This window comes from Carcharodon carcharias, chromosome 4 (assembly GCF_017639515.1).
Source record: "Carcharodon carcharias isolate sCarCar2 chromosome 4, sCarCar2.pri, whole genome shotgun sequence".
NCBI lineage: Eukaryota > Metazoa > Chordata > Chondrichthyes > Lamniformes > Lamnidae > Carcharodon > Carcharodon carcharias.
This window is the reverse complement of record NC_054470.1, coordinates 15,322,186-15,348,974: the sequence shown is the minus strand read 5'-3', so window position 1 is coordinate 15,348,974 and position 26,789 is coordinate 15,322,186. Positions and strand designations below refer to the sequence as shown.

Sequence of the window (26,789 nt, the reverse complement as noted above, 5' to 3'; positions counted from 1 at the left end):
CCAGCACTTGTGTTCATCATCACCAGGCTTTGCAGGCAACACTACATCACTTTCTGGGGGACTCACAGGCAGGTCTCTGTCTACCAGACCTGCAGTAAGGCGGGAGTGGCTTTTCAACAGTTGCAGGGCTAGGGCTTCTTTGGGGAAGGGACAGGAATGGTCTTAGGCAAGGGATGAAACTGCAGGATGTAGGCTGTCCTGGGGAAGGGAGAGGGGAGGAGGGGGGGGAACCCAAGATGTGTGTGAGGCTCATGTTGATCTATGCAAGTGACCTCAAGATAGTGAGGGCTGAGGAGGCAGTCTCCAGAGGAGATGGGGCCAGATGGAGATGTGAGGGTGTGTGTGAAAGAATGAATGGTGATGTCCCTTGAGCTGGCGATGAGTGAGATGCCACTGAATATGTGATGGCCTTGTGAATGTGTGAGTTTAGAGTGATGAGATGGTTGTCTACCCTGGTGGCGTGGACAAGATAATTCATACTATTTCTGCACTGGCTGGCCAACCTCTTCTGTGCAGCATTGACACTGACCGCCACTGCCACCACTTCCCAAGCCGGAGTGGTGAGATTACTGGACCTCCTGCAGCCAGAGCAAGGTGGTGAACATCATGGCAGGCCTCCGAAAGGCATTCCAGTGACAGGTCACTGAACTCTGCTTGGCTTTCAGGGCCATGTCTTCACGGGAGCAGTCCTGGGCTGCAAGCATTGAGAACTGTGTGCGTGGCTGCAGTTTAGACATGGCACCCAGAATGAGGAAACGGTGAGGTAACGGTATGGCAGGCGATTTGGAGGCTGCCCGCCAGTGAGACAGCATGTTTCCTGTAGCTGCATAATTAACGAGGCGGGAAGCAGACAATATGGTGCGAAAACCTGCCTTTGCGGTTAGTTTTCATGCCTGCTACCGAACTTAATACAAATCTGGCATGATTCCACCCAAAGTTGCTCAGCGAGGATAGGTATGGTGGGCAAGTGGAACTGGTGCAGATTAAGATATGGCAGCATAGCTTTGGGTGAGTTGAAGTTTATGCAGGGTAAAGGATGGGAGGTCAGTCAGGAGAGCATTGGACTATATCAAGCCTGTAGACAAAGGCATGAATGAGACAGATGAGTTGAGATAGGAGTGCAAGCAGAGGGTCTTAGAGGCAGTCTTTGTGAATATGAGGGTATAGCTCAGCTCCAAGTCAAACATGACACTGAGGTTATAAGCTGTTCAGTTCTGCCTGAGCAAGTGCCTGTGAAGGGAAATTCAGACCAAAAGCTCGTAATGAATATAAAATGAGGACAGGAATTCCTTTAAGATTGACACAGCTACGGTAGTACTAGATTGGAAAATGTAACCAACATATGTTGAAGTGCCCTACCATTGGTTTTTCATTTGTTTTTTCAGAGGCAAGGATCTCGGAATTCCCTGGTTCTGCAGCCATAAAATTTGTTCCATTTTACAGATTGTCAGGAAAACAATGGAAAATTGATTTTCTTTATATTATTGGCTGCAACAATGGCAGCACAACTCCTTTGGGTTATTTTCTGTAGAACCCTTTTTGTCAATCGACTGTACCATGTCCCAACTGTTCCATATTTTGCAACAAATGGCAATTGATTAAACCAGAGCTCAGTTTAGAGGAAACTGAGTAATACAGGCAGTTTTTTTTTTCACATGGAGGAGTGAGGAGTTGGTTGATATGGCTTTAAAAAGTTGTGATGCTGTTTACACTTTTTCAGCTGCAAAGTACTAGCTTGAAAGATAAATTGTACTCCTGACACAGACCCCCTTCTACTGGGGTCGCATATTAGAACTTTGAATACATATTACACACAATTTTCCATTCAATTAAGCAGCGCAGAATTGTGGTGAAGTATTCCTATGATTTCCTACTTGCACTCCCAGCAGACGAGATGCCATGCCGGAAATGGCACATTCATAAAATCTACCCTAAATGTCTAAAATGTCTGAAGAATGCGTGGCAGAGCATGCATACAAGAGATGCATAGCAAAATTAGGTGCCAAGAAAATTATGATAAATAGATGTTGTCGCAGACAGATCTGGTCAATGAATAAAGAGCACATGTTGATTGAGACACAGCTTAGCTATAGTTGCCTTTTTACTTTTGATGGATGATTTTGGACAGCAAAGAATTGCTTTGAAAAGGCCCAGAGGTCAGTTTGTATATATTTTATCCACAAACCAAACTTTCTGAAATGTTGACTGATTTAGATTGTCTACTGCAGTATTAGAAAGAACTTGCCACAGAATTCCACCTTTGTTTACCATAGGATCCCAGGGGTGCTGCTCATGCTGTGCTAAGCGATTATCTGTTTTTATTGGCTTACTAAGACCATAATTTAAAACCCCCCAACATTAAATCTTCTGAACATAGCTTTTAACATATTCAAGTTTTTTTTTCAAATGCTTCAGTCTATTTTTAAAAGCAAACATTTCTTCACAGGGATTGATATAGTTCTGTGAATGTGAGAATTTTACAGCCGAACTAACATTTATTATTTTTTTCACTTTAATTCGATGACAGGATTTAGATAAGCTAAAGGATGTGTAGTGTTCAGTAATAGACTTGAGATTTAGGGACAAATTTCCTGAGACTCTGTGCCACTTGCAGTGGGTGGAACAGAAAATTGCAGGCAGTGCTGCAGTGATTTTCCAAAATGCTTCCTCACCCTGTGTCCAGGTCCTGCCAATGGCGTGGGGTCTCAGAAAACGTCAATAAAATCAATCCCAAGAAGTGAATCTGTACAAGTTATTTGAAAGTATCCTTAACTTTAGTCAAGGGATCGGGGCAGGCTTTTCTATTCATTGTAATGGAACATAAGTCCACCTCCAGCTCGCATCCTGTCCCCAAACGATTTCCCAAGCTGCAAGTGAGAGGAAAGTATTAGAGTTGGTGGGGAGCTTGGCAGTCATTGGAAATATCTCCCTACTTTATTTCCCAGCTCCTGCTTGATCACATTCACAGACATAACAGCGGAGAAATTTGGTCCCTAGCTTCTAATTCTTGTTTGCTGCATTACCCAAACAGTTATGCACAGGGGGGGGGGGAAAGAAACTTTTACTGCTATGGTGATTTTAATATAACTGAAAATGGCTTAGAAGTCCTGGTGCTGGAATACAAGTTAAGTAATTAGGTAATGATGACTTAAATTTAAAGTTATCAGTGGCATAACTGGAAGACAATTAGTGGTTGAGCCATAACTGTATAACTGCCATGTTTTATAATGATATAAAGGCACTAATCACTCATAAGGGATTGTAAAACTCATTGTGGGTTCATTTCTTGAGACTAGGCATACGAGAGCATTTATACTTGGATAGAAAGCTTGAAGACATCAGAGCTGTGTTCTGCTCACAGGCAAAAGTGAAACTGAGACTAGATCACAGGACACACTTCCTATCTAGTGATGGCATACTGCTATCCCTTAAAGGCATATTAAAACATCCCCTTTTCTTTTTTAAATATACTTTCCCTCCTTCCAAAGAAGTATAACCATTTACAATACATGTTCATGTTTAGTTACCACTACATAAGCCCATAGAACTGATGAATCTATGATCCTCTAAAGCATAGAGGTAACCTGCTGTTATATCCAGATCTTGTAATGGCAACCTTGGTCTGGAGGCTTCTTTAATTGCTCACGGTGATCTGTGGGATTGTCAATCTTGGATGATGTGCCTGATTGCATTTGGGGTCTTGTCCTAGATGCAATAGGACTGAACGGTGGTTGAGGAGTTGGGATGGATCTGATTTGACCTCGGTTATGCCTCACCTTTGCACCTTTCAGTGCAATGACTTCATAGGATTTTGACTCCGACCAATCCTTGTCACCTTGACAGGTTGCCACATATCTTCTGTGGGATCCTAGATGCAAATTTGTTGTCCCAACTGTAAACTTGGCAATTCTGCACCCACATTATTATCATGTAAGTTGGTCATCTTCTCTTGCAGTTTTAAAAGTTGTTCTCTAGATTCTAAGAGAGTAGAATGGACAAGGGTAGGTAAATTGATATGCACTGGTCTGCTGAATTTGAGCTCTGCCGGTGATGATAGTTGCACTTAAAGGTTTTGCTCTCAGACATAATGTTGCAATGTGTAGATCTTGCTTGATTTGTAATGATTTCTCTAGGTGCACCAGACAAACTGAAAATAGCACTTAGAGTGTGTGTAACAGTTGTGCTTGGCATATTGTGGAATTGTTGAATAATAGGGTACTTGGTAAAGTAGTTGGCGATGATGATGAAGTCAGTGCCATAGACATGAAAGAGGTCAAATGTGATTTTGGACCAAGGATAAATTGGAACTTCATGTGGAATCAATGGTTCTTTGTGCTGAATTGGCATATGCTCTTGACATGCTTTGTACTTCTTGATGATGACTTCAATGTCATTGTTCATACCCAGCCAATAGACTGTCTCTCTTGCTAGTCTTCTCACCCAAACTATGCCCATGAGTGAGTGATGAAGTTGTTGAAGAATATCAGGTCACAAAGCTGACAAAGACTGCCCGGGAGCTGCCTAGCTTGTCCTGGTAAGGTCAAAATGGTCTCACATGTTCGTGGACATGTTGAATTGAATCAAGCTATCCTGCAATGATGATTTTCCACAGTTTCTGTAGTTGTATAATCTTTCATCCTTTCTTCTTGTAGCTTCTGGCATCTGCGTTGTGCAAAGGTGCCAGATCAACTGATGGACTTGCTTTCTACTGCAAGCATAACTTTGCAGCTCCCTTGAAATTGTTGAAATATTCTGGATATTTGATGATAGGTCATGAACTGAAGCAATAGGAGCAATTTCTGAGGTTGACCTGCTGTATGAGGTCTGACGGATTCATAGATTGTCACTCGTATTAGGTGATGCCAGTACATCTGCCTTTAGTCTCCATGATCTAGAGCATCTGTGACAACCAGGAGGATTGATTATGCTTGCACTCCAGGACCATGGATCTGGCACATGGGATTAGTGAACCATTCTACACCAGAAGTTGCACAGTAAAATGTTTCGCCATGGCCTTCCATGTCTGTGGATGCATGTCTTTTAGAATCTACAGAGGTAGGATGTTGGCACTTGCCCCTGTGCCAATCTTGGCCAATAACAAGTAATTGCCAACTTTCTTAGGATAAAGAATTTTAATCTTGACAAACACTTCAGCCAGTGTGATGGCATCAAAATTTCCCATGAGAATGATGGTGTAAAACATGTGTTCATCTTTGTTTCATCATGCACACCATCGTCATGCTTTGGTTTGTCCATCAGCCCATGTATATGTTTCTGAGGGGATACCGGATAGTCTTTCTTCCTGCCTGAAGGTATCTGTTGTGTGCAGTCTGTTTGGATCAGTGCACAGCTCTTTGTAGCAGCATCAGTCTTTGTTCTAGTGTTCTGCCATGCCAATGACCCTTTCTGCCACATGCCTTGCAGAATTGGTGGAAAACTGGGCATTTCCTTGGTGCATGCAGAAGGCCAGGCCTACCACATGCCTTGCTGGGTTTAGGTGTGTTAGTGAGTGCTTAGGACCTGTAAGCTTCATCGACCTGCGAGGATCACTTCATACTTATGTTCACCCTTGAGTAATTCTTCGAAGCTGTACGTTTTGGGCTTGTCTGGCAGATTTTTCGGGAATGTTTCCAGGAGAGTGGATGCAATCGCCAACTCAACAACTCTGTCTGCTAGCTCTGTGTTTGTAAAATCACAGTATGTACCCTTTCCTCTGCACCTGGTTGGGGAGTCTAGAACCAGGGGACACAATTTCAAAATAAGGGGGAAGCCACTTAGGACTGAGATGGGGAGAAATTTCTTTACTCAGAGGGTTGTAAATCTTTGGACTTCTCTACTCCAGAGGGCTGTGGAACCTCAGTCATTGAGTATATTTAAAGCAGAGATTGACAGATTTCTAAATACAAACATATGAACATATGAAATAGAAGCAGAAGTAAGCCATTCAGCCCATGAGCCTGCTCCACCATTCAATAAGACCATGGCTGATCTGTTTCTGTTTTGAGTTCTACATTCCCATCTACCACCGATAACCTTTGATTCCCTTGCCTAACAAGAATCTATCTACCTCTGCCTTAAAAGTATTCAATGAGCCTGCTTCCACTGTCTTCTGTGGCAGAGTTCCAAAGTCGCACAACCCTCTGAAAGAGAAAAAAAATTCCTCATCCCTGTCCTAAAAGGGTGACCCTTAATTTGAAAATAGTGCCCCCTAGTTCTGAACTCACCCAAAAGTGGAAATATCCTTTCAAGGCCATTCAGGACCTTATATGCTTCAATCAAGTCACCCCTCAATTTTCTAAACTCCAGTAGAAACAAGGCAAGTCTGTCTAACCTTTCCTGAATAACCTTTCCAGCTACCAATCTAGCAAACTTCCTCTGAATTCGCTCCAACGTATTTAAATCCTTTCTTAAATAAGGAGATCAAAACTGTACACAGTATTTGAATTGAAGCATTACATCCTCACTTTTATGTTCAATTCCTCTCATAATAAAGGATAGCATTCCATTAGTCTTCTTAAGTCATTGCCTGGCACTTGTGTGGCACGCATGTTACTTGTAACTTATCAACCAAAGCCTGAATGTTGTCCAGGTCTTGCTGCATGTGAACATGAACTGCGGAGTTAAAAATGGTACTGAACACTGGACAATCATCAGTGAATATCCCCACTTCTGACCTTATTATGATGGAAGGTCATTGATGAAACAGCTGAAGGTGGTTGGGCATTGGACACTGCCCTGAGGAACTCTAGCAGCAAAATCCTGCCTCCAACAATCACAACCATCTTTTTTTGTGCTCGGTATGACTCCAACCGGCGGAGAGTTTTCCCTCCTGATTCTCTTTACCTTCACTTTTGCTAGGGCTCCATGATGCCACATTCTGTCAAAATGCTACTTTGATGTCAAGGGCAATCCATCTCACCTCACCTCTTAAATTCAGCTCTTTTGTCCATGTTTGGACCAAGGCTGTAATGAGGTCAGGAGAAGCCACGGTGGAGATGCAAGAGTGATGCTGGAGAGGAAGCAGGACTTGCCTGCTGTAGTGGCCAAATGACAGCCGACATTGGTGGGAACATAAAAATATAAACAGCAGTAGGCCGATATGTTTCCAAGTCAGGATAGTGAATGAGTGGGAGGGGAACTTCCAAGTGGTGGTGTTCCCATCTACCTGCTGCCCTTGTCCTTCTAGACGATAGTGGTCATGGGTTTGGAAGATGCTGTCGAAGGAGCCTTGGTGAATTCCTGCAGTGGTACACACTGCTGCTACTATGCACCGGTGGTGGAGGGAGTGATGTTTGTGGATGTGGTGCCAATCAACCGGGCTGCTTTGTCCTGGATGGTGTCAAGCTTCTTGAGTGTTGTTGGAGCTGCACGCATCTAGGCAACTGGAGATTATTCCATCAAACTCCTGACTTGTGCCTTGTAGATGGTGGACAGGCTTTGGGGAGTCAGGAGGTGAATTACTCACTGCAGGATTCCCAACTTCTGACCTGCTCTTGTAGCCACAGTATTTATATGGCTAGTCCAGTTCAGTTTCTGGTCAATGGTAACCCCCAGGATGTTGATAGTGGGGGATTCAGTGATGGTCATGCCATTGAACATCAAGGGGCAATGGTTAGATTATATCTTGTTGGAGATAGTCATTACCTGGCACTTGTGTGGCACGAATGTTACTTCCCACCTGTCATTCCAAGCCTGGATATTGTCCAGGTCTTGCTGCATTTGGACATGGACTGCTTCAGCATCTGAGGCCTTGTGAATGGTACTGAACATTGTGCAATCATCAGCCACCATCTCCACTTCTGACCTTATGACGGAAGGAAGGTCATTGATGAAGCAGCTGAAGATGGTTTGGCAGAGGGCACTACCCTGAGGAACTCCTGCAGTGATGTCCTAAATTGCCACAGCATAGTAACAGTGTGAAACAGTTAACTTCAACTGTTACTCAAAGAATTGAGATGCTTTACTCTTCTGGGGTAATTTGAGGTAAATTGGGCACTTCTCAGGTCTGAATAGCATGGTGTTTGCTAGGGGGGAGGGGGCGTGTGGGGAATGGGTGCAGGATGGAGTCAGGCCTGCCGCCCATAGACACAGATCGGAGGCGGTCACAGGGGCTGCTGAGTGGTGAGGTGGGCTGTTTAAAAGGCCCACCTCAGTTTTTTGGGATTTTATCCCAGTTGTTTTGTTAAATATTTGGCCCTCAGGCACTCACCCCTCACACTCCCTCATGTCCCCACCAGTCCTCATGCCCCATCCATGCCAATGTTACTATAGGTTATATTGGGTCTGTACAGAGTATGTACTGGGTGAATGGCATGGAAGTACTCTGAGTTGGCATGGAGGGTATGAGGGGTTGCTGGGCATGTGTGGGGCATGGGTTGGCATGGGGGCATGGGTAAGAGTGTTGGAAGTTATCTTTCAAAATGTTCCTGCCTCCAAGGTTCATGACACTTCTGAGAGGCGTTGAACCTTGAGCTCTTGAGAAGCTAGCCCAACTCCATGAAAATTGTAGTGGCTAGGAAATGCCTATTCATGCAACAGAGTCAGTGAGATTGGGAGTAAATAGAGTTGGTTCATTGCCTGCACCCTTCTCCTGTGCCAGTGAAAATTGAGGGTGCCGGGAATGGGAGCGGGAACCCTTGAATCAGGTACCATCCGTCATTTTTAAACATCCGTGGTGTCTCCAGCACTCCATGAAAATCCAGCCCATGATTACAATACAGCAGATAAGGGACAGCCACTATCCTCCACCTTACAATGAGTAACAGCACTGAAGATTCACTAGATCTTTATTAAATGTTGTGGTTTCATCCTTAGTAACAGGGGGACTTATAATCTGTCTAATGGAGTCTTTATTGAGCAAGTACATCCCTGAACTTAATTTCTTTCTATGCCAAGACGCACAATTAATTTTCCTTAAGATCAAAATTTAATTAGAATTTCTGTAGTGGCAACGTGTGTTCTGAATTATTTTCAGTAGAATTATAATATTTTGATGCATTTCAAAGATTAGCAATGAAAGCTCTTATCACTTCAAAAGACATCAGGTAAAATCAGGTCCCTGGCTTTGCCACAATAAGTCCCTACTGCATCATAACCCTTTCCAAAAGATGACAGGAATAAGGTGTTAAAAAATATGTAGAGCCAACAAGGTCACTCATAAGTAACGCGTTTAGATTAAAAGAAATCTATTTTCCATTCTGACCCCGAAACCTTTTCAATTAATTATAAAAATCTATTTACACAGTAACCTGGTTAAAATCAATCAGATTGTTGAAGTGTTTCCATGAATCTTCCTAAGGTTTGGAGTGTACCAGCAGAAGATGTCTGCAATATATCGGTACCAGGACAGGTTTGAGTGTGTTAGTTGAGTTCCATAAAAGTTCATTTTTTGGATTTTGTTCCATAATGCAGATTTAGTACTGGAGAATTTAGGCAACAACTTTAGGACAATTTTACCTGTATGAACCTTACCAACACTTTGGCACAATGTATCAGTGTGCCCGATAAACATGAGAGTAAATATTCCCAGCTTGGCGTTGAAGTGGCAAGACTGAATTGCAGCAAATTTTATACCAGGTCTAACCTTACCAACTTTGACATAGTCAATCTAATTAATTATGCATAGTCAATTCCCAAAAGAATTACTTCTCCTAAAGGTTGTAGATGCCGTTTAAAGGGATTCCTAAATTGTGGTTGGGCAAAGCTCGAAAGGGCTGGTCAAGGACATGAGCTCTGCTTTTATGATATTGCTTTGGAACTGCTTCTGGAAGAAACAGAGCAAAAGAAGGATTCCATGGTACTTCACTCACAGTAGCTCCATCGGTCTGATACATATGGGGCGAAAGACTCTAACTGCTAAATGACAAAGGAATTGAGGAAATCATCCACAGAAAGGTATTATATTAGGTGAATAGGCAGATTATATATGCCACAAAATGTCTTGTTTCATCTGGCTAAACCCTGACCAAGGCTCCAAGTTAAAGATTTATAAAATACTTCATTCTAGGCTTCAAATTCCGTACTGCAACAGGCATACATTATTCCTGCCACTTCAGCTGGAGCTGCTGTCAAAATTCCATTTGATGAGGTGAGCCAACAATGCAACCTACCTATGAGGTGCATGTTCATTTACTGGGGTGCAGGGAAGGCACTTGGCTCTCATTTCATGTGCTTTTCAAACTTCTTAAACCTCAACACTTCACTGCTTGTCATGCAAGGCAGTATATAACAGCAAGGAGCAAACTCAAACTGAGAGAGGACCCCTAATTTTGGGCCTTTAAATTAATCTGAACAAGCTGTGTTTACCAACTTCAAGTGTAAGAACATACAGGGAGTAGAGGATGATGAAGTTAGAGACCTCCACAAAGCTCAGGACTAGTGCCCTCCTTTTCTTGTCACTCTTTCGACTCACTGATATACCCACCACACAGTCAAGCAATCAGCTGCATGCATTCTTCCAGCACACCAGCCCATGGCTCATTTATTAGTTAACCTTTATTGAAAGGGCAGGGGGTCTTTGCATTCAGAATTCAACATATGTTCCTCTTGGTCAAACACGAGAAGAAGCATCAGGGCATAGAACTTAAAATGCACATACTCTCCTCGCATGTACTGAATGAAATTTGATTACGTTTTATTTCATTCAGATGAGGTGATAAACCAAGGCCCTGTTTGCTTTCTCAAGTGGACAGAAAATATCCCATAGCACTATTTCAAAGAAGAGCAGGGAGTTACCCCTGATGTTCTGGTCAATCTTTATCCCTCGATCAACATCACTAACAACAGATTATCTGGGCATTATCACTGCTGTTTGTGGGTGCTTGCTGTGTGTGCAGATTGGCTGCCTACATTACAACAGTGAGTACACTTCAAAAGTATTTAATTGACTATAAAGTGCTTTGGGGTGTCCTGGTGTCATGAAAGACATAATGTAAATACAAGGCTTTTTTTTTATTATGTCCAAAGGAATAAGGTATTAGCAGATTAATGGACTAGCATTCAAGGTGTTTGAGTGAATGTAGAGACCAACCTGAAACAGCATTTCAGATGTCTGGAAGACCAAGCAGCATCCTACTATATAACTATGTCAAAATCTCTGGTAGCTGCAAGGATCTTATGTTTAATTGGTCTTTATGGTTGTCTCAATAATGTGAGCCAAGGCTGAAGAGGGTAACTTTAGTGTCCCTGGATTCTCCTTTTAATAGCCCATGCATTCAAGAATTTCATAAGGTGAAAACATCACGACTGCTGCATGGGAAGCTGGGACTCACCTCAATGATTCTATTTTGCTGGTCACAGACCACCTGTACATTGAATGAATGGCAATGCTTGCAGTTTGTGCCAGGTCCCATGTAGTGGCTTGGCATGAGTCTGAGGGAAGTTCAAGGCTGTGGTGATGTTGACTGTTCCCAGCAACGCCCTTCCAAAATAAAGTGGCTGGACATTAGTTTGGAACAGATGTCACAATTCTGTTTCAGCTGCCCTGGTGAAGTGTAATCTGCAAAGCAGTTTTCTCTGGCCATTCCTAGGAACGTACGTCTATATATGTAGACACAGCTGTGTGGATAAGGAAAAGTGGGACAATCTGTCTCTCAAGAGTCTACAATTCTATTCTCGTTTTCCTCCTCCAAATAACACAAAAAGACAGTTGTGCCCATTACAACTGAAATCCAAAAATCTGCTTGCAATAATGATAAATCCTGCTGGCAAGAATTTGGATAAAAGCCTAGAAAAATATACAAAATACCAACTATGCCGAACATTCCAACTGTCACAAAGCTAAAGTTCAAGTCGACATTCATATATGCTCTAAGAAAGTTCCTTCCTTTTTAAATAACAAATTCCACAGGCCAAAGTACTTTTGAAGCGGATTGCCTGTTTTACACCAATGATCTGAGGGCACAGTGCAAAAATGTCTAGAAATTGTGGTTGTACGAATTATATTATTAAAATGAAGCTTTCACTCATTTTTAGCGAAAGCACTATTGCCTGACCCAAAACATTGACCCGAAGATGCTGAATGAAACACAATGTGCCAAGATCTGCCAACTCTGATTTCTTTCTGGATTTCCAGCCCTTGATTGCTGATTCACTGGTGCCAACGCCCACCCAGAATGGAAAATTCACCCTATTATAAATCTGTGTAAAATGCTATGAGGAAATCCATGTTTCATGGTCAAATTTGTATTATGAGATCCTCTAGGTAGAGTGTAACTGTTCAAGTGAAGCATGTCTATGATGTGTCCTACCCCTGCTTGAAAATGAACAATGCAGTACTTTTTAAACAGGGGAGACTTCTGCAATGTTAAAATAGCTGTTGTTATGACGTTGCAGCATAGCACATGGACCTGTGTGCTGGAACTTCTGTCAGATTCTTAGATTGCCCAGATATAGGGTTTTTTTTAAATATGTGGCACATTGCCTGTGATGCCCATTTTTGTCTACAGATTCATATCGGTGTGAGTTATTCTGAGTCCGCTGCAAGGCTAAGGCTCTAGTTTCAGCTCCCCAGCACTTGCTACAGATTTCTGATCTGAACAGGACAAAAATGTAAACTGGCACATTCTCAGTCACGAGGTTGTTGCTCAGTGAATGCCATGCCCTGTGCTCCACACAGACCTTTGTTTTGACCTCTGGACGGAATTGCCCCAGGTAAATCTGGTAGCAGGCGGGTAAAACTGCGTTTTACTCGCCGGCCACAATGGCGGCTGCTCAAGCCGTATCGTCTCAAACCCGCTGCGTTAATTATGCATTCCCGGGAAACACGCTGTTTCAATAGGAGGCGGGCTCCAATTCACCCGCCACGCCATCACCTTGCCGCTTCATCACGCCGGCGCCACATTTAAAGTACAGCTGCTCGCATACCTCTCCGAGCTTCCAGCCCAGGACTGCTGCAAATAAGACATGGCCCCAAAAGGCAAGAAGACTGCAGCCCCCAAGTTTAGGGATGTATCCCTCGAGCGCTTTTTGGATGCTGTGGAGGCCCACTTTGATGTCCTCTACCCCTGCTTTGGCTGCAGGAGGGGCAGCAGCATTGCTACACTGACTTGGTCAGCGGTGGCAGTGGTGATCAGTGCCAATGCTGCACAGAAGAGGTTGGTCATCCATTGCAGACAGAGGATGAATGATTTCATCCATACTGCCAGGGTAAGGCGACCATCTCATCACTCTAAACTCACACACTTAAGCCCATCACACATTCACTGGGATCTCACTCACTGCCAGCTCAAGGGACATCACTACTCACTCTTTCACACACACTCTCACATCTCTTCTGGCCTCATCTGCTCTGGAGACTGCCTCCTCAGCCCTCACCCTCTTGAGGCCACTTGCACAGATCAACTTGTGTCCCCTCACAAACCCTGGGATACCCCCCTTCCTCAGTACAGCCCTCACCCTGAAGCCTCTTCCCTTGCCTGAGGCCACTTCTCCCCCTTCCCCCAAGCAAGCCCAAGCCCTGTTGCCGTACAGAGCCAATCCTGCCTTACAGCTGGTCTGGTAGGTAGAGACCTCCTCGTGAGCCCCCCTAAAAGAGATGCGGTGCTGTCTGCAAAGCCTGGTGCTGATGACAGTGAGTGCTGCTTGATGTAAGATAGGCAAACAAACCTCGAAGTCCCAAGTGAACTGCAGCTCGCCGGGTCACATTACTTATGTGCAGTTGTGAAATACATTGGCGTACAATCAAGCCGACACACGCGGATGATCCAGCGGTCGGGGGTGGGGAGGGGGTGTGGGGGGGTGGGGGGGGGGGGTGCATGAGTCCGGCAAGCTGGCCTTATAATGATATGCAGATGTAGTACAATAGGGTTCCCAAAGTCCGATGGCGGGAAACATGGTCTACCATCGATGGGCTGAGCAGACGATTGTGAAACCAATTCTTCCTTCTTGCCATATTGTCCGCTCACACCACTGAGCATGCCTGCCACCAGCGAGCAGGGCGATTCCGCCCTACGTTAGATAAATTGGAATGACGTTAATTGATTGGTGGAAACAATGGATCAGCATTCATGTCATGCCCTCCCCCACCCATCCCCACCCTTCAGCACCCAGGTACCGCTGTGGAAGCTAATGATCCTACCAGCAGACTGAACGCCAAGAGAAAAGTAAAGGACTCTGAAAGAGCCTCCTTGCGGTATCCCTGTCGCCCCCAGAACCACCAATGCCAACATTGAGCAGCCCTCTGGTTTTATGACAATAGGGCATGCTCTCCAAATCTTACAGTTTAATGTTGAGGGACTATCAGCCGCCAAGCGAAACCTCATGGATGTCTTTCCACCCAATACTCCATTGACATCATTTGCCTACAAGAGACCCATATTGGAACTAAAGAAGCAGGTCGCTACTATATTAAAGGCTTTGACCTAGTGTGCTATACCCTCATGCCGTGCCACTTAAGTCCGATCTGGCATTACCGATGCAACTGGCCTGTCATCCATGTTCTGTGAGACAATTCAGGTCAGTGGGGGGGTGTCATGAGTCCGGATGGCTGGCCTTATAATGATATGCAGATGTATTACAATGTGTACAAGTCTCCAAGTTCCAGCTGGGAACAGCAAGCCCTGCCAATACTGCCCCATCCAGCCACCTGCATTGGAGATTTCAACAGCAACCACGCAGTGGGGTTACTCAGCACCAGGCAGTGATGGTGAACAGCTCCTAGAGTGGGCCTCCAGAAACAATTTCACTCTGATAAACGATCCCGAGCAATGAGGAACTTCTATTCAGCCAGATGGGGTTGGAATTACTCATTTGTATTGTGTTGGGTCAATTCCCTTCATGGTCACCCCAACCAGCACAGTTTCTAGTCCTGGATGACTTCCCACACAGTCAACACAGGCCATTGCTTATTCACACTGGCCTTTGCCTTCTAGTCATCAACGGCGCAAAGATGTGGTGGAACTTCCATAAAGTAGATAGGTAAAATGCAGCATTGTAGCTATACCTATTCATAATACACCTGTGGAAGAATCATATAGGTGCTCTTATGGTGCCATTCACAAAGCTGCTTGCATAGCCATCCCTTGTGGTTACCGATCCATTTACATTCCATGCCTTGATGCAGAGAGTACAGCACTCCTAAAGGAATATGACTCTCTGACGACCCTGATGTAGCAGACCACCTCATCGAATCTCACCATGTTGCACCACGCAGCACATGGGAGAAAACGACAGGAGAGCATATTTTCACTCATTCCAGTCAGAAGTTCTGGAGCCTGATTCACTGCCTTGGAGCAGTCCAAAAATCACCTGCATTAAATCACCCAATGGTCACCCTGAACCAAGATCCCAGTCAACTGCTCCATGTAGCAAGGGCACCATTGGAAAATAAAACACACTTAAAACAAACTGAAGAAACAACATGAAGAACACAGCCATCCTGATCCGTTCAAGATCACAGAACTGGAGAAAGCACAAAGGGGACTGAAATGTGGCAAAGCAGTGGGGTAAGACACCATTGCAGCAGAATCCCTGAAACCACTCAGCCCCCATATTCGTGTCTGACTGACTCAGTTCTACACAAGAATCATCAGCTCAAACTCACTCCTAAAGGTGTGGTGAATGGTAAAAATCATTGTCATTCTACAGCCTGGAAAAAATCTCACATCAACAGCCAGCTATCGACCAATTTCATTACTTTTTGTGTGTCTTATCCTGCAACGCATATCTCTGGAAGTAGAGACCATCCTTAATATGGACCAAGCTGGTTTCCGTAAGCGGTACAGCACTCACTTTCTACATTGAAAATGGCTTCCAAAAGGACCTGACAACAGGCGTAGTGCTACTGGACCCCCAGCTGCCTATGATACAGTGTGGCACACTGGCCTGCTCTTAAAGCTGTCCAGAACACTTCCAATCTGGGTCAGGACAGTTGTTGAAACACTCCTCTGCAACAGACGAGTCAGAGTCCACCTTGGACAAGGGAGAAGTACATGGTGAAGACAGGCCAATGGACTACCACAAGGCTCAGTGTGATAGCCCCAATCCTGCTCAGAGCAGAAACAAATGACCTGCCAACAACCACGTCCTGTAAGCTTATCTATGCTGCTGACGTTTGTTATGCCATCCAAGCTCCATCCTTTCGCACTCTGTACCAGATTCTTAACAAAGACGTTGAAAGGCTGATGGACTACTGCAGCACCTGGTGTCTCACATTCAATCCCTCTAAAATCATATCCAGTGAATTCACAGAATCACAAGGGGGCAGCATTTTCCGGCCGGTGAGCAGGGGAGGGGCGGGCATCCCGATGTCACCGCATGTCACTTAGATTTTCAGGTCAGCGGGCGCACAGCCGAGTCAGCAGCGCGCCCACCGAACAGTCAAAGGTCTATTAAGGCCTGTTAAAAATGAATGAAAACAGTCAAATGAACTGCCCGTCCAATCTTAAGGTCGGCGGGCAGGTGAAGAGCCCAGGCGGCCTTCACATTTTTCATGAAACCTCATCCATGGGCGGGATGAGGTTTCATGAAGTGTTTTAAATTCAATAAAAATTAATTAAAAATTCATTGGCGCATCCCAGCTCATGTGACACTGTCACAAGAGGGGGCATGCTTTAAAAGTATTTTTTAATCGTTGATTTAAATTTAAAAATCTTAGACTAATCTCCCTGAGGCAGCTCCGTGCGTGCAGCACATATGCGTGAAGGAGAGTAGGCCCCGACTCAGGGAATCCCTCTCTGCCCGCATGGGGAGTGCTCAGCACTTCCGGGCGAGCGTCATGCTGGGCGGACCTCGGACCTTAATTGGCCTGCCCATGTAGAATGGCGACGCGGACCCGATCAGGGGCGCCGATCGGGTTCCCGCTCACTCCTGCCTGCCCCCACACAACCCCCCCAACGGTGGGGGGGGGGTGGAGTTCAGCCCAGAATTTTGATGGCACAGAGGAGGCCATATGACCCATCATGTCTGCACCAACTCTCCAAATGAGCATTATGACCTAATGCCATTGCCTTCCCTTTTCTCCGAACTCCTGCACATTGTTTCTATTCAAATAATCATCTAATGCTCCCTTGAATGCTTCAATTGACCCTGCCTCCACCACACTTCCAGGCAGTGCATTCCAGACCCGAGCCACTCATTGTGTGAAAAGGCTTTCCTCACGTCACATTTGCTTCATTTGCAAATCACTTTAAATCTGTGCCCCCTTGTTCTTGATCCTTTCACAAGCACGAACAGGTTTTCCCTACCTACTCTGTCCAGCCCCCTCATGAATTCCACCTCCACAATGTCAGTGCCAAGAAAGAATTGCATATCTACATGGATGGCCAGAGACTGAATCATGATCCCAACCCAAAATAGTTGGGAGTGACTCTACTTAGGACTCTGTCCATCCGGGAATATTTGAAGAAAACAAGATCAGAAACAACCTACTAATCAAATCTTCTGGATCTACTTGGGGTGCTGCTGCCACAACACTCTGGACATCAGCACTTGCCCTATCATACTTTGCAGCAGAGTACTATGCAACTGCCTGACAAAGGTCATCACCCACACATCTTGTTGATGCTCAACTGAATACAACAATGCACATCATAACTGGAACTCTCTGCTCAAAGCTCCTCCCCTGGCTTCCTGTGCTTGCACACATCGCTCCGCTACACATCTGCTGACTGACAAAAACCCACAAGCTGTTTCAAACCATCCATGTTGCACCTCACTTTCCATTCCATGATGACGTGTTTAACCCACCTACTGCCTGCCTTCCATCTCAGTGCCCCATATGGAGCACTCTCCCTGAGCAAGGTCTACCAGCAGACACTCTGTAGAGCAAGGAATGGGAAACACAGGAAGTCACTAACAAGTCCCTTGTCAAATGGCAGGCTTTGGACTGCCACAGCAACAGTGATCCTTGCTAAATAGGTTTAGGCCAGGTCAGGGCCCCTGTGCAGCTAATCTCTACCACTAGGACCTCGGTACAAACCCCTTATGAACTTGTAGAGAGACACAAACAGTGCCACACATCACCGAGGAGTGTTTCCTCTACAGACTAAGTAGTGGACTAATCATAAACTCAGCAAATGAGGAGGCTATCCTTTGGCTTTGGGGTTTTCATTCGCTAAATAAGCAATGTTGACTCATTGTTCCCATAAAAAAAACGAGTAACTTATTTGTTTTGTAAGAAGAAATAATATTGAAGAGAAAATATGATGCCTCTATTTCCACAACTGTGTGAAAATGAGTTACATTGAATGACTGGTTCACCTGGCGAACTAAGACTTGAACCTACGACCAAAATGTAGGGGCATTAAAAGTGCTTGCGTCATCATCAGGAAACTTAGACCTGCACTCACAGGGAACTTGGACCTGCACCAGTCATCCACAAAGATCTAATCACAGTACATATACCTAAATGGAATTCAGATTAAAATAAAATTAGTTACGATGCAGAAAACGTTGCAGTGATAAGAAGAGCATTGTTCAACCATGAAAAGGCCTAAAGCAGGTAACTGCTATACCTTACTTACTTAAATGGTTTTTCCCCTGTATGTGTTCGAATGTGATTGTTCAATGTTGTAGCTCCAGCAAAGGCACGTCCACAGTACCCACATTTAAAAGGTCTGTCACTGGAGTGGGTTACAACGTGATTCCTCAATTCTGAAGGCTGGGAGAATGACTGAGAGCAGTGTCCACATTGGTAGGGCCTAGAAAACAACCAAATATACTCTCTATCATTTATTAAATTAAACAAAATTGTTTTTATTACACTAAATTAGAGATATGTTTTTATTTATAAATTTTTCAGTGTTATTCAATAATGAATTCCTCCCTTATATTCAGCTACTGCCCATTTGCTGTTCATGTGTTTCATATTTATAACCTGAGTTCTCTAACTGGACAACTAACTGGAATTACATACAACTGCCACAGAATTAAAATTAAGCTGTGACATTCCTCTCTCTCACACACAGTTAGCTGATTGCTGGCATCATGAGTTGTCAAATCATGTGATTAAATCACAGGTGAGGTATAGATAGCTTTGCCCTCCCCGCTAACATTAACTAGAAATATTAAATTAGATATTTTAAAGAGTGAGGTTCTCCAAGTGACATAATAGTGCAAACATTGAGCTACCAGTTTGCAATAGGATGCAAGTTCAGATTTACTCTGCTAAAATTTCCAGTCTCAACTTTCTCCCAACAAAAGAACTAGAAAGTAGTGTGAGACTCCTCACTCATCTGTTACATCCAGCTCCAACTCCCTGGCTTACAGCATTAAATAAGGGCTTGAAATAAGGTCACCTGGCCTCCCTCTCACCTTAATTTTGCTCCTCCTAAGAAATTACCTCACCAACACCACTCTCAACTCCTCCGCTGTCTCTAATTTGTCAGGCTACTTGTCTGATATCCAGTGCTGGATGAGCAGAGATTTGCACCAACTAAATACGGAGAAGACCAAAGATTTTAGGGGCCCTCCCACCCGGTGGGATATTACAGTCCTGCCGAACTGAATGGAGATTTAAATGGCTTGCCGCATTCGCTGAGGAGAGACACGCTATAGATTCCTGGCCATTGTCTTCGGTCCCCTCCAAAAACTCTGTTCCTAAGTGACTAACCCTGACAACTATCTGAAGGTAAACGAAACTATTCACAACCTTGGTATCGCATTTGACCCTGAGATGAGCTTCCGATCACATATCCACACCATCGCTAAGGCTACCTCCACATAACCCAACTCCAACTTTGCCTCAGTTAATCTGCTACTGAAACCCTCATCCATGACATTGTTACCTCTAGACCTGACTATTCAAATGCTCTCCTGGCTAGCCTTCTACCTTCTACCCTCCGTAAACTTGAGGCCATCCAAAGCCCTACTGCCCATGTCCTAACTCGCAAGAAGTCCCATTCAACCATCATCCCCGTGCTCGCTGAACTACACTATTTGCACCCAGTTAACCAACGCCTCAGTTTTAAAATTCTCATCAAGATACAAGCAAAGTACTGTGGGCGCTGGAAATCTGAAACAAAAACAGAAAATACTGGAAAAACTTAGCAAGTCTGACAGCATCTGTGGAGAGAGAAACAGAGTTGATATTTTGAGTCCATGTGACTCTTCTTCAGAGCTACAGTGACATAGAAATGTGTTTAAATTTATATAGTTTAAGGGGGGTGGAGCGGGTGAAGCTGGATAGAAGGCCAGCGATAGGTGGGAGCAAAGGAGAGATTGACTAAGATGTCATGAACAAAAGGACAAAGGGAGTGTTAATGGTAGTGGTAAGAGCTAAAAAAGGTGTTGATAATGGCTTTAAGGTAAGAAAGCAAAATGTGATAATAGCAGGACAAGGGTAAGCACTCGGAAAAGAACAACATGAACAAGTGACAGGTGGCCCTTGTGGGGTTTGGGTGGGGGAGGGGATGGTGGTGGAGGGAAAAAAAGGGATCGAAAATGGGATAAAAAGGGGGGATAAAAAGAGGGGGATAAAACAATGAATGAATGAATGAAAATAATAATGAATAAAAATAAGTGGATAAAAAATAAAAATGAATATTGAAAAAAGGAATACAAAAAGGGTGTAGATAGAGAAGAGAGTTCATGGTCTAAGTTGTTGAACTCAATGTTAAGTCCGGAAGGCTGTAAAGTGTCTAATCGGAAGATGAGGTGCTGTTCCTCCAGTGTACGTTGAGCTTCACTGGAACATTGTAACAGGCCAAGGACAGACATGTGGGCATGAGAGCAGGGTGGTGTGTTCATTAGGTGAAAATGCTTTGCTTGGTGTCTGGTTAAAGTCTATGGGTTGTTGTTGCCTTAGTGGAGATTAATTTGGTAATTTGTTACAAGTTATGATAGTAGTCATTTGTAGCCATGTGATTATGTTTAATTCATTGTAAGTTAATAAATGTCTCATTTAGTTTGATATAAAAACCTTTCAAGAACTGGTGGTCTTATTCCAGAATTTAGAGCTGCAACTCAAACATACCAATTGAAGATATAGGTTATGACAGTTGCTTAAAGTTTCCCTCTTGGATTTTAAATAACAGCCTTTATCAACTGCTGTGTCATTACAATTTCAACACTCCATCCTGCTCTTGTGCCCACATGTCTGTCCTTGACCTGCTGCAATGTTTCAGTGAAGCCCAACACAAACTGGAGGAACAGCACCTCATCTTCCAACTAGGCACTTCACAGCCTTCCGGACTGAATATTGAGTTCAACAACTTCAGACCATGAACTCTCTCCTCTATCGACACCCCTTTTGTATACCTTTTTTCAATATTCATTTTTATTTTTTATCCACTTATTTTTATTCATTATTATTTTCATTCATTCATTCATTATTTTATCCCCCTTCTTTTTATCCCCTCCCTTTTGATCCCATTTTCGATCCCTTTTTTTTCCTTCCACCACCGTCCCCTTCCCCACCCAAACTCCACAAGGGCCATCTGTTACTTGTTCATGTTGTTCTTTTCAGAGTGCTTACCCTTGTCCTGCTATTATCACATTCTGCTTTTTCACCTTAAAGCCACTATTTTTCTTAGCTCTTACCACTACCATTAACACTCCCTTTGTCCTTTTGTTCATGACATCTGTCAATCTCTCCTTTGCCCTCACATATCACTGGCCTTCTATCCAGCTTCACCCGCTCCACCCCCCCTTAAACTATATAAATTTCATCACATTTCTACTTCTCTGTAGCTCTGAAGAAGAGTCATACATATTCAAATCGTCAATTCTATTTCTCTCCACAGATGCTGTCAGACCTGCTGAGTTTTTCCAGTATTTTCTGTTTTGTTTAAGATTCTCTTCCTTGTTTTCAAATCCCTCCATGTCTGCACTCCACCCTATCTCTGTAATCTCCTCCTATTACTCCTACTTCCCTTTGGCAACGTGCTACAGGAAAATATGATTAAGTGTTGCAGTTGTTAAGGATTTACAGTGTACAATATAGATAACCTAATTCCCAAATCGCTCCGAGATGTTTGCACTCCTCCAAATCTGGCCCCTTGAGCATTCCCAATTTTAATTGCCCCACTATTGATGGCCATGCTTTTAGCTGCTAAGACCCTAAGCTCTGGAATTCCCTCCCTAAACCTCTCCACCTCTCTACCACTCTTTCCTCCTTTAAGACACGCCTTGAAACCTGCCTTAGGCCAATCTTTTGGTCATCTGGCTTGATATCTCCGTATGTGATTTGGTATCAAATTTTAGTTGATAGCACTCCAATGAAGTGCCTTGGGCACTGTATAAACACAAGTTTGTGTTGTTGCTGATCTTATGAATTTTTATTTCTTCATGTTATCACTGGAGGATAACCTTACATTTACAACATTTCAAAACTTTTTTTTTACAAAATGTACAGCCAAAAATTAAAAGATAATATATATATAAACATCACATCTGGTTTAGCTGCATTTCAGTAAGGGAGTATTGGTACCCACCCCCACTCAAATTATATGATGCAAGTGGGGTGTTATGATTAACTGTGGGATGTATTATGATTATTTTTTTATTTATTGCATTCTATTGGATTGGCATTGTATATTGCACTGTGCCTATAAAAGTACTTAAGGCAATAAACCACCTCAAGTTGACAGAGTGTCGATGTAAATAGGCAGTGTATACTATGCTTTTGTCACTCTTCTGTAAACCTTGTGGGCCTGCACTACACTCGATACTTGCATAAAACCGGTCATAATTGGTGAAGATCAAAACTGACAGTGTCTTTCTGGGAGGTCCTAGATCTTCTGACAAACTTTGACAGGCAATGTAATGAAATGCATTGTAATATTCAATTGATAATTGAGCGTAATCACATCATTTTAAAATATGTTTTAATGTCTTGACAAAATCAGAGCTGGATTGCAATATTACCTACTTTTTGTCAATACAATATTGCTTGCTATGCTGCGGTACACTTGGTTAAGGCCAACAGATGTGACTCAGCATTGTGAGCTCAGGCAGCTTCACATACACCTACATTTATTGATTTGATTCCAAAGGATGTCAGGAATGTGTCTGCATAGTTGATTGCCAGTCTATTTCAACGATGGTAATATTATCCAAAATTGTTATCTATATTGTACACTGTAAATCCTTAACAACTGCAACACTTAATCATATTTTCCTGTAGTACATTGCCAAAGGGAAGTAGGAGTAATATCCATTATTATTATAATGGTGCCAATTTCATATCATTATCACTATGTATTATAAAAAAAACTTCAAGAATGTGGTACATAAGGGGTTGGCCTGAAAAAAAAAGCATATGTAAAAGAAAAAGTTCAGTCCAAAGCCATCTAACATTGATTTATTTACTCTATCAAGCAGCCTGAGGCTTTTCACTATATCACAGAACTGAAGGATCCTCTTTGTATATATAGAGATATTTAGAAACTAATTCCTAAAACATTAAATAAGAATGGTGGAGACGGTGAAGCAGAATCTTCTCTTGGAAGAACTGTCATCTGATAAACTAACTGTTCCAAGCATGAGGCAACATGGCCAAGGTGCAAGATGTATTGAAATATTTCGAGAATGTTTTTTGATCATCTTTGCCAATATATTTGTAATATAGATTATACATTGTGCTCAATACTGAATGAGTAGCTGTGAATTTATCAGGGGAATCAGGCATAAACTAAGGGGCCATAGATTTTACTTGATCTTCGGTTTGCGATGGTATTACAATTGACAATTATGAAAAATAGCAAATCGGATGGGAATTGAGAAAAAAAATGACAAATAAGGAAGCTTAAAAATATTTAAACAACATTCAATTCAGTGAGTAAAAATCTGGTTCAGCTAAATCTCAACCACATTTCAAAGCCATAAAATTTGATATTGACAAACTTTCAGACCATTTTTATGCCCTGTGGAATCTAAGGTATCCATAAACATTCATCTTCCATATATATCTTAAAGGGATTATTTCACAGAATCTGTATTAAATTATAACAGTCATCTTACAGCCAAACATTTAAACATGTTTATGTCTTGTCTTCATTGAGAAAATAATTATTTTTGCGTAAAGTTTCGATGGTTGTCCTCAATTCCACATGCAGAATTTTACGACAGCGGGACTTTATGTTCCCGCTGTCATCAATGGGATTTATAATGGCCCGCCGCATTTTACAGCCCTTTCCCCGCCAAAACGGGACTGTAAAATTCTGCCCCATGACTCTACAGAAGTTCTGGAATAATCTGAGAATCTGACACTGGTTAGGAGTATAACAAATTCAGAGTGGAAGTTATGTTCAGTGACAATGTAGTATTCTAAACATTTTATCGGGAAATTAGGACATTTCAGTTTCAAATTCTAAATTAAGATTATTCTTATACAATTATATTTAAACTCACTCTATATAAAGGAGAAACTAAGGAGGAAAATATTTTATGGCTTTTGATATGTTATGGTTAAATTCATTCTTCGTGGCAAATTAAAGAAATAATTTCGCAGTGAAGGTCAATATAACTGCAGCAAAATAATTTACTTTTACAGTAAGCCATAAGAATTAAAGGAACAATTATTTTATATTCATTGAAACAAGCCCTTTACAGCAATGAATGATTGACAGCAATATTCCTCAATGTTATTGAGCAGTTATTTCCTTCTGACAGTCCCACTGGATTGATGTTTGTGTATGCATTCAAAAAAAACATTGCTAAGCAAAATTCACAATTCATTACCTACCAGAAGTTAATTAGATCGAGACAGTGCATTGCACATTAGGAATATACAGAGAAGAACAAACTATTTAGGCACTTGAGCCTGTTCCTGTGTTATTAGATCATGGCTCATCTGTACCTCAACTCCAGTTATCTGCCTTTGCTCCATATCCCTTAATTCCCTCGCATAACAAAGCCTCCTGATTTCAGCATTGTAAATTTCAGTTGGTATAGCATCCACAGCCTTTTGAGAGAGAGAGAGAGAGAGAGAGAGTTCCATCTTTTCACTACAACTCCAGGGCTCGAGCACAAAAATCAAGGCTGACACTGCTGCGCAGTACTGAGGGAACGCTCCAATGTTGGAGGTGCCGTCTTTCGAATGAGGTGTTAAACCGAAGCCCCATCCGACTGCTCAGCTGGAGGCAAAAGATCACATGGCACGATTCTGAAGAAAAGCAGGGGACTTATCCCTGGTGTCCTGCCCAATATTTACCCCTCAATCGACATCACTAAAACAGATTATCATTATCATTCTACTCTTATACTTGTAGGAGTTTGTTGTGAACAAATTGGCTATCGTGTTTCCTACATTACGCGAGTAAATAAACCACAAAATGACTGAAAGGAACTGAATTCTACCTTCGGCTGGCGTGCTCGATCGGCAGGCCCAGGAGTGGTCGGGAAACGGGACCCCCGAATGCAATCAGCAGCCAACCCCAATTTCACGCTGGCTGGCCAATTAACTGCACACTGAAAAGCTCAGTGCTGCAGGGGTGGGGGCGGGGGGAGTGGGGGGGAGAGCAGGAAGAGTGGGGGGGGGGGTTGCGATGACATTTCTATGGGCGTAGGTCAGGGCTGCAAGAAAGCTCCCTGAAGGCAGACGGCTGCCTCGGGAAGCTGGAGACTTGAAACAGCTCTAGTAAATGTTTTAAAAGCGGAATGAAATGTCCATGCACCACAATCAATCATCTGAAAATATACCTGATAAAAATGCTGCCCACAGATATTAATTTTTATTGTATTGCAACATGGAAATTTCATGCATGAGGTTTGACGGAAAATGCAAAGTCCGCCTGGCCGACTTGCCCGTCTGCCAACAGTAAGGCTGAACGGGCCGCGAAAAATCGGAGGCAATTGCGCCATTAATGGGTTTAATTGCCTTCTTAAATGTCGGCGGGTGCGCTTTGGATTTTAGTGCACGTCTGCTGAGTGAAGTATCGTGCGCGGGGTGGCTGCCTGATGTCCTCTCGCGTGATATAGCACCCAATGGGGTCGGGCATGCTCCCGCCCATGCAACATAAAATTCCGTCCTTATTTTTAGACATCCGATTGTCGGGAAACGTGCTGTATAAATGCAAGTCTTTGGGCGGGATTTTCCATGCCCGCCGGCATCAGGCGTGTTCAGTGGCGTGAGCGGATAATATGGCGCGATCGGTTTTATGATGGCGTGAGACCAGCTCGCGACCATCCGCTCAGGTCCCCCATCGGACCTCGGGAACCTCATTGGAATACATCAGCATATCGTTATTGGGCCTGCCCACTGGAATCGTCCCTGCCCCACCAACGGATCGCCCACCCACGTCATGTCACAACAGCACATAAGCGACATGCCTCTGCGCTCTCTCCTCCATCATCTTTGTGCTCTGGAGCCCATCAGGCATACAGCTAGTTTACCAGGCTCCATGATCCTGATGTTCCCTTCCTGCAGGATGAAAGAGAGAGACATGTGGTTAGCATGCGTGCACTAAGAACCTGTCCTGGTTAAGTGTGAAGGCTGCTTAATGCTTCCCAGAGAGTGTTGGCCACCACTTGGATGGGGAACTTGGAGGTGAGTTCACAGTAACGTTGTGCAGTGCTCACCAGGGTCACCTGTTGGACTTCAAGCTTGAGGGGTGCTGTGGGGGTCAGGGATAAGGGCGGCCCTGCCGTTGAGGTGACTTGTCGGGGGTGGCAAGGGCAGCCCTACCATTGAGGCAACTTTTGGAGTGGGGGACCACCGGCCTGCCTTTGAATATAGTACACAAGTATTTGGGGTGGGGGGTAGTGTGGGTGAGGGAAGTGGCCACGCATTAGGCAAACCTGTATAAAGTGACTATTCCTCTGCAACTAAGACAGTTCAGATGCAGCCACATTGATGTGATTGAAAACAAAAACAAAAACAGAATTACCTGGAAAAACTCAGCAGGTCTGGC

At 43.5% G+C, this 26,789-nt stretch overlaps 1 protein-coding gene across 1 annotated transcript in view; it reads right to left on the bottom strand.

The window, feature by feature from the left end:
* Positions 1–26,789, bottom strand: part of prdm6 (PR domain containing 6) — a 296,418-nt gene that overhangs the window by 24,923 nt on the left and 244,706 nt on the right. The window contains exon 6 of the mRNA XM_041186944.1: positions 18,462–18,638. Coding sequence (XP_041042878.1) covers positions 18,462–18,638 — 177 coding nt within the window. The remainder of the gene's footprint in view (positions 1–18,461; positions 18,639–26,789) is intronic.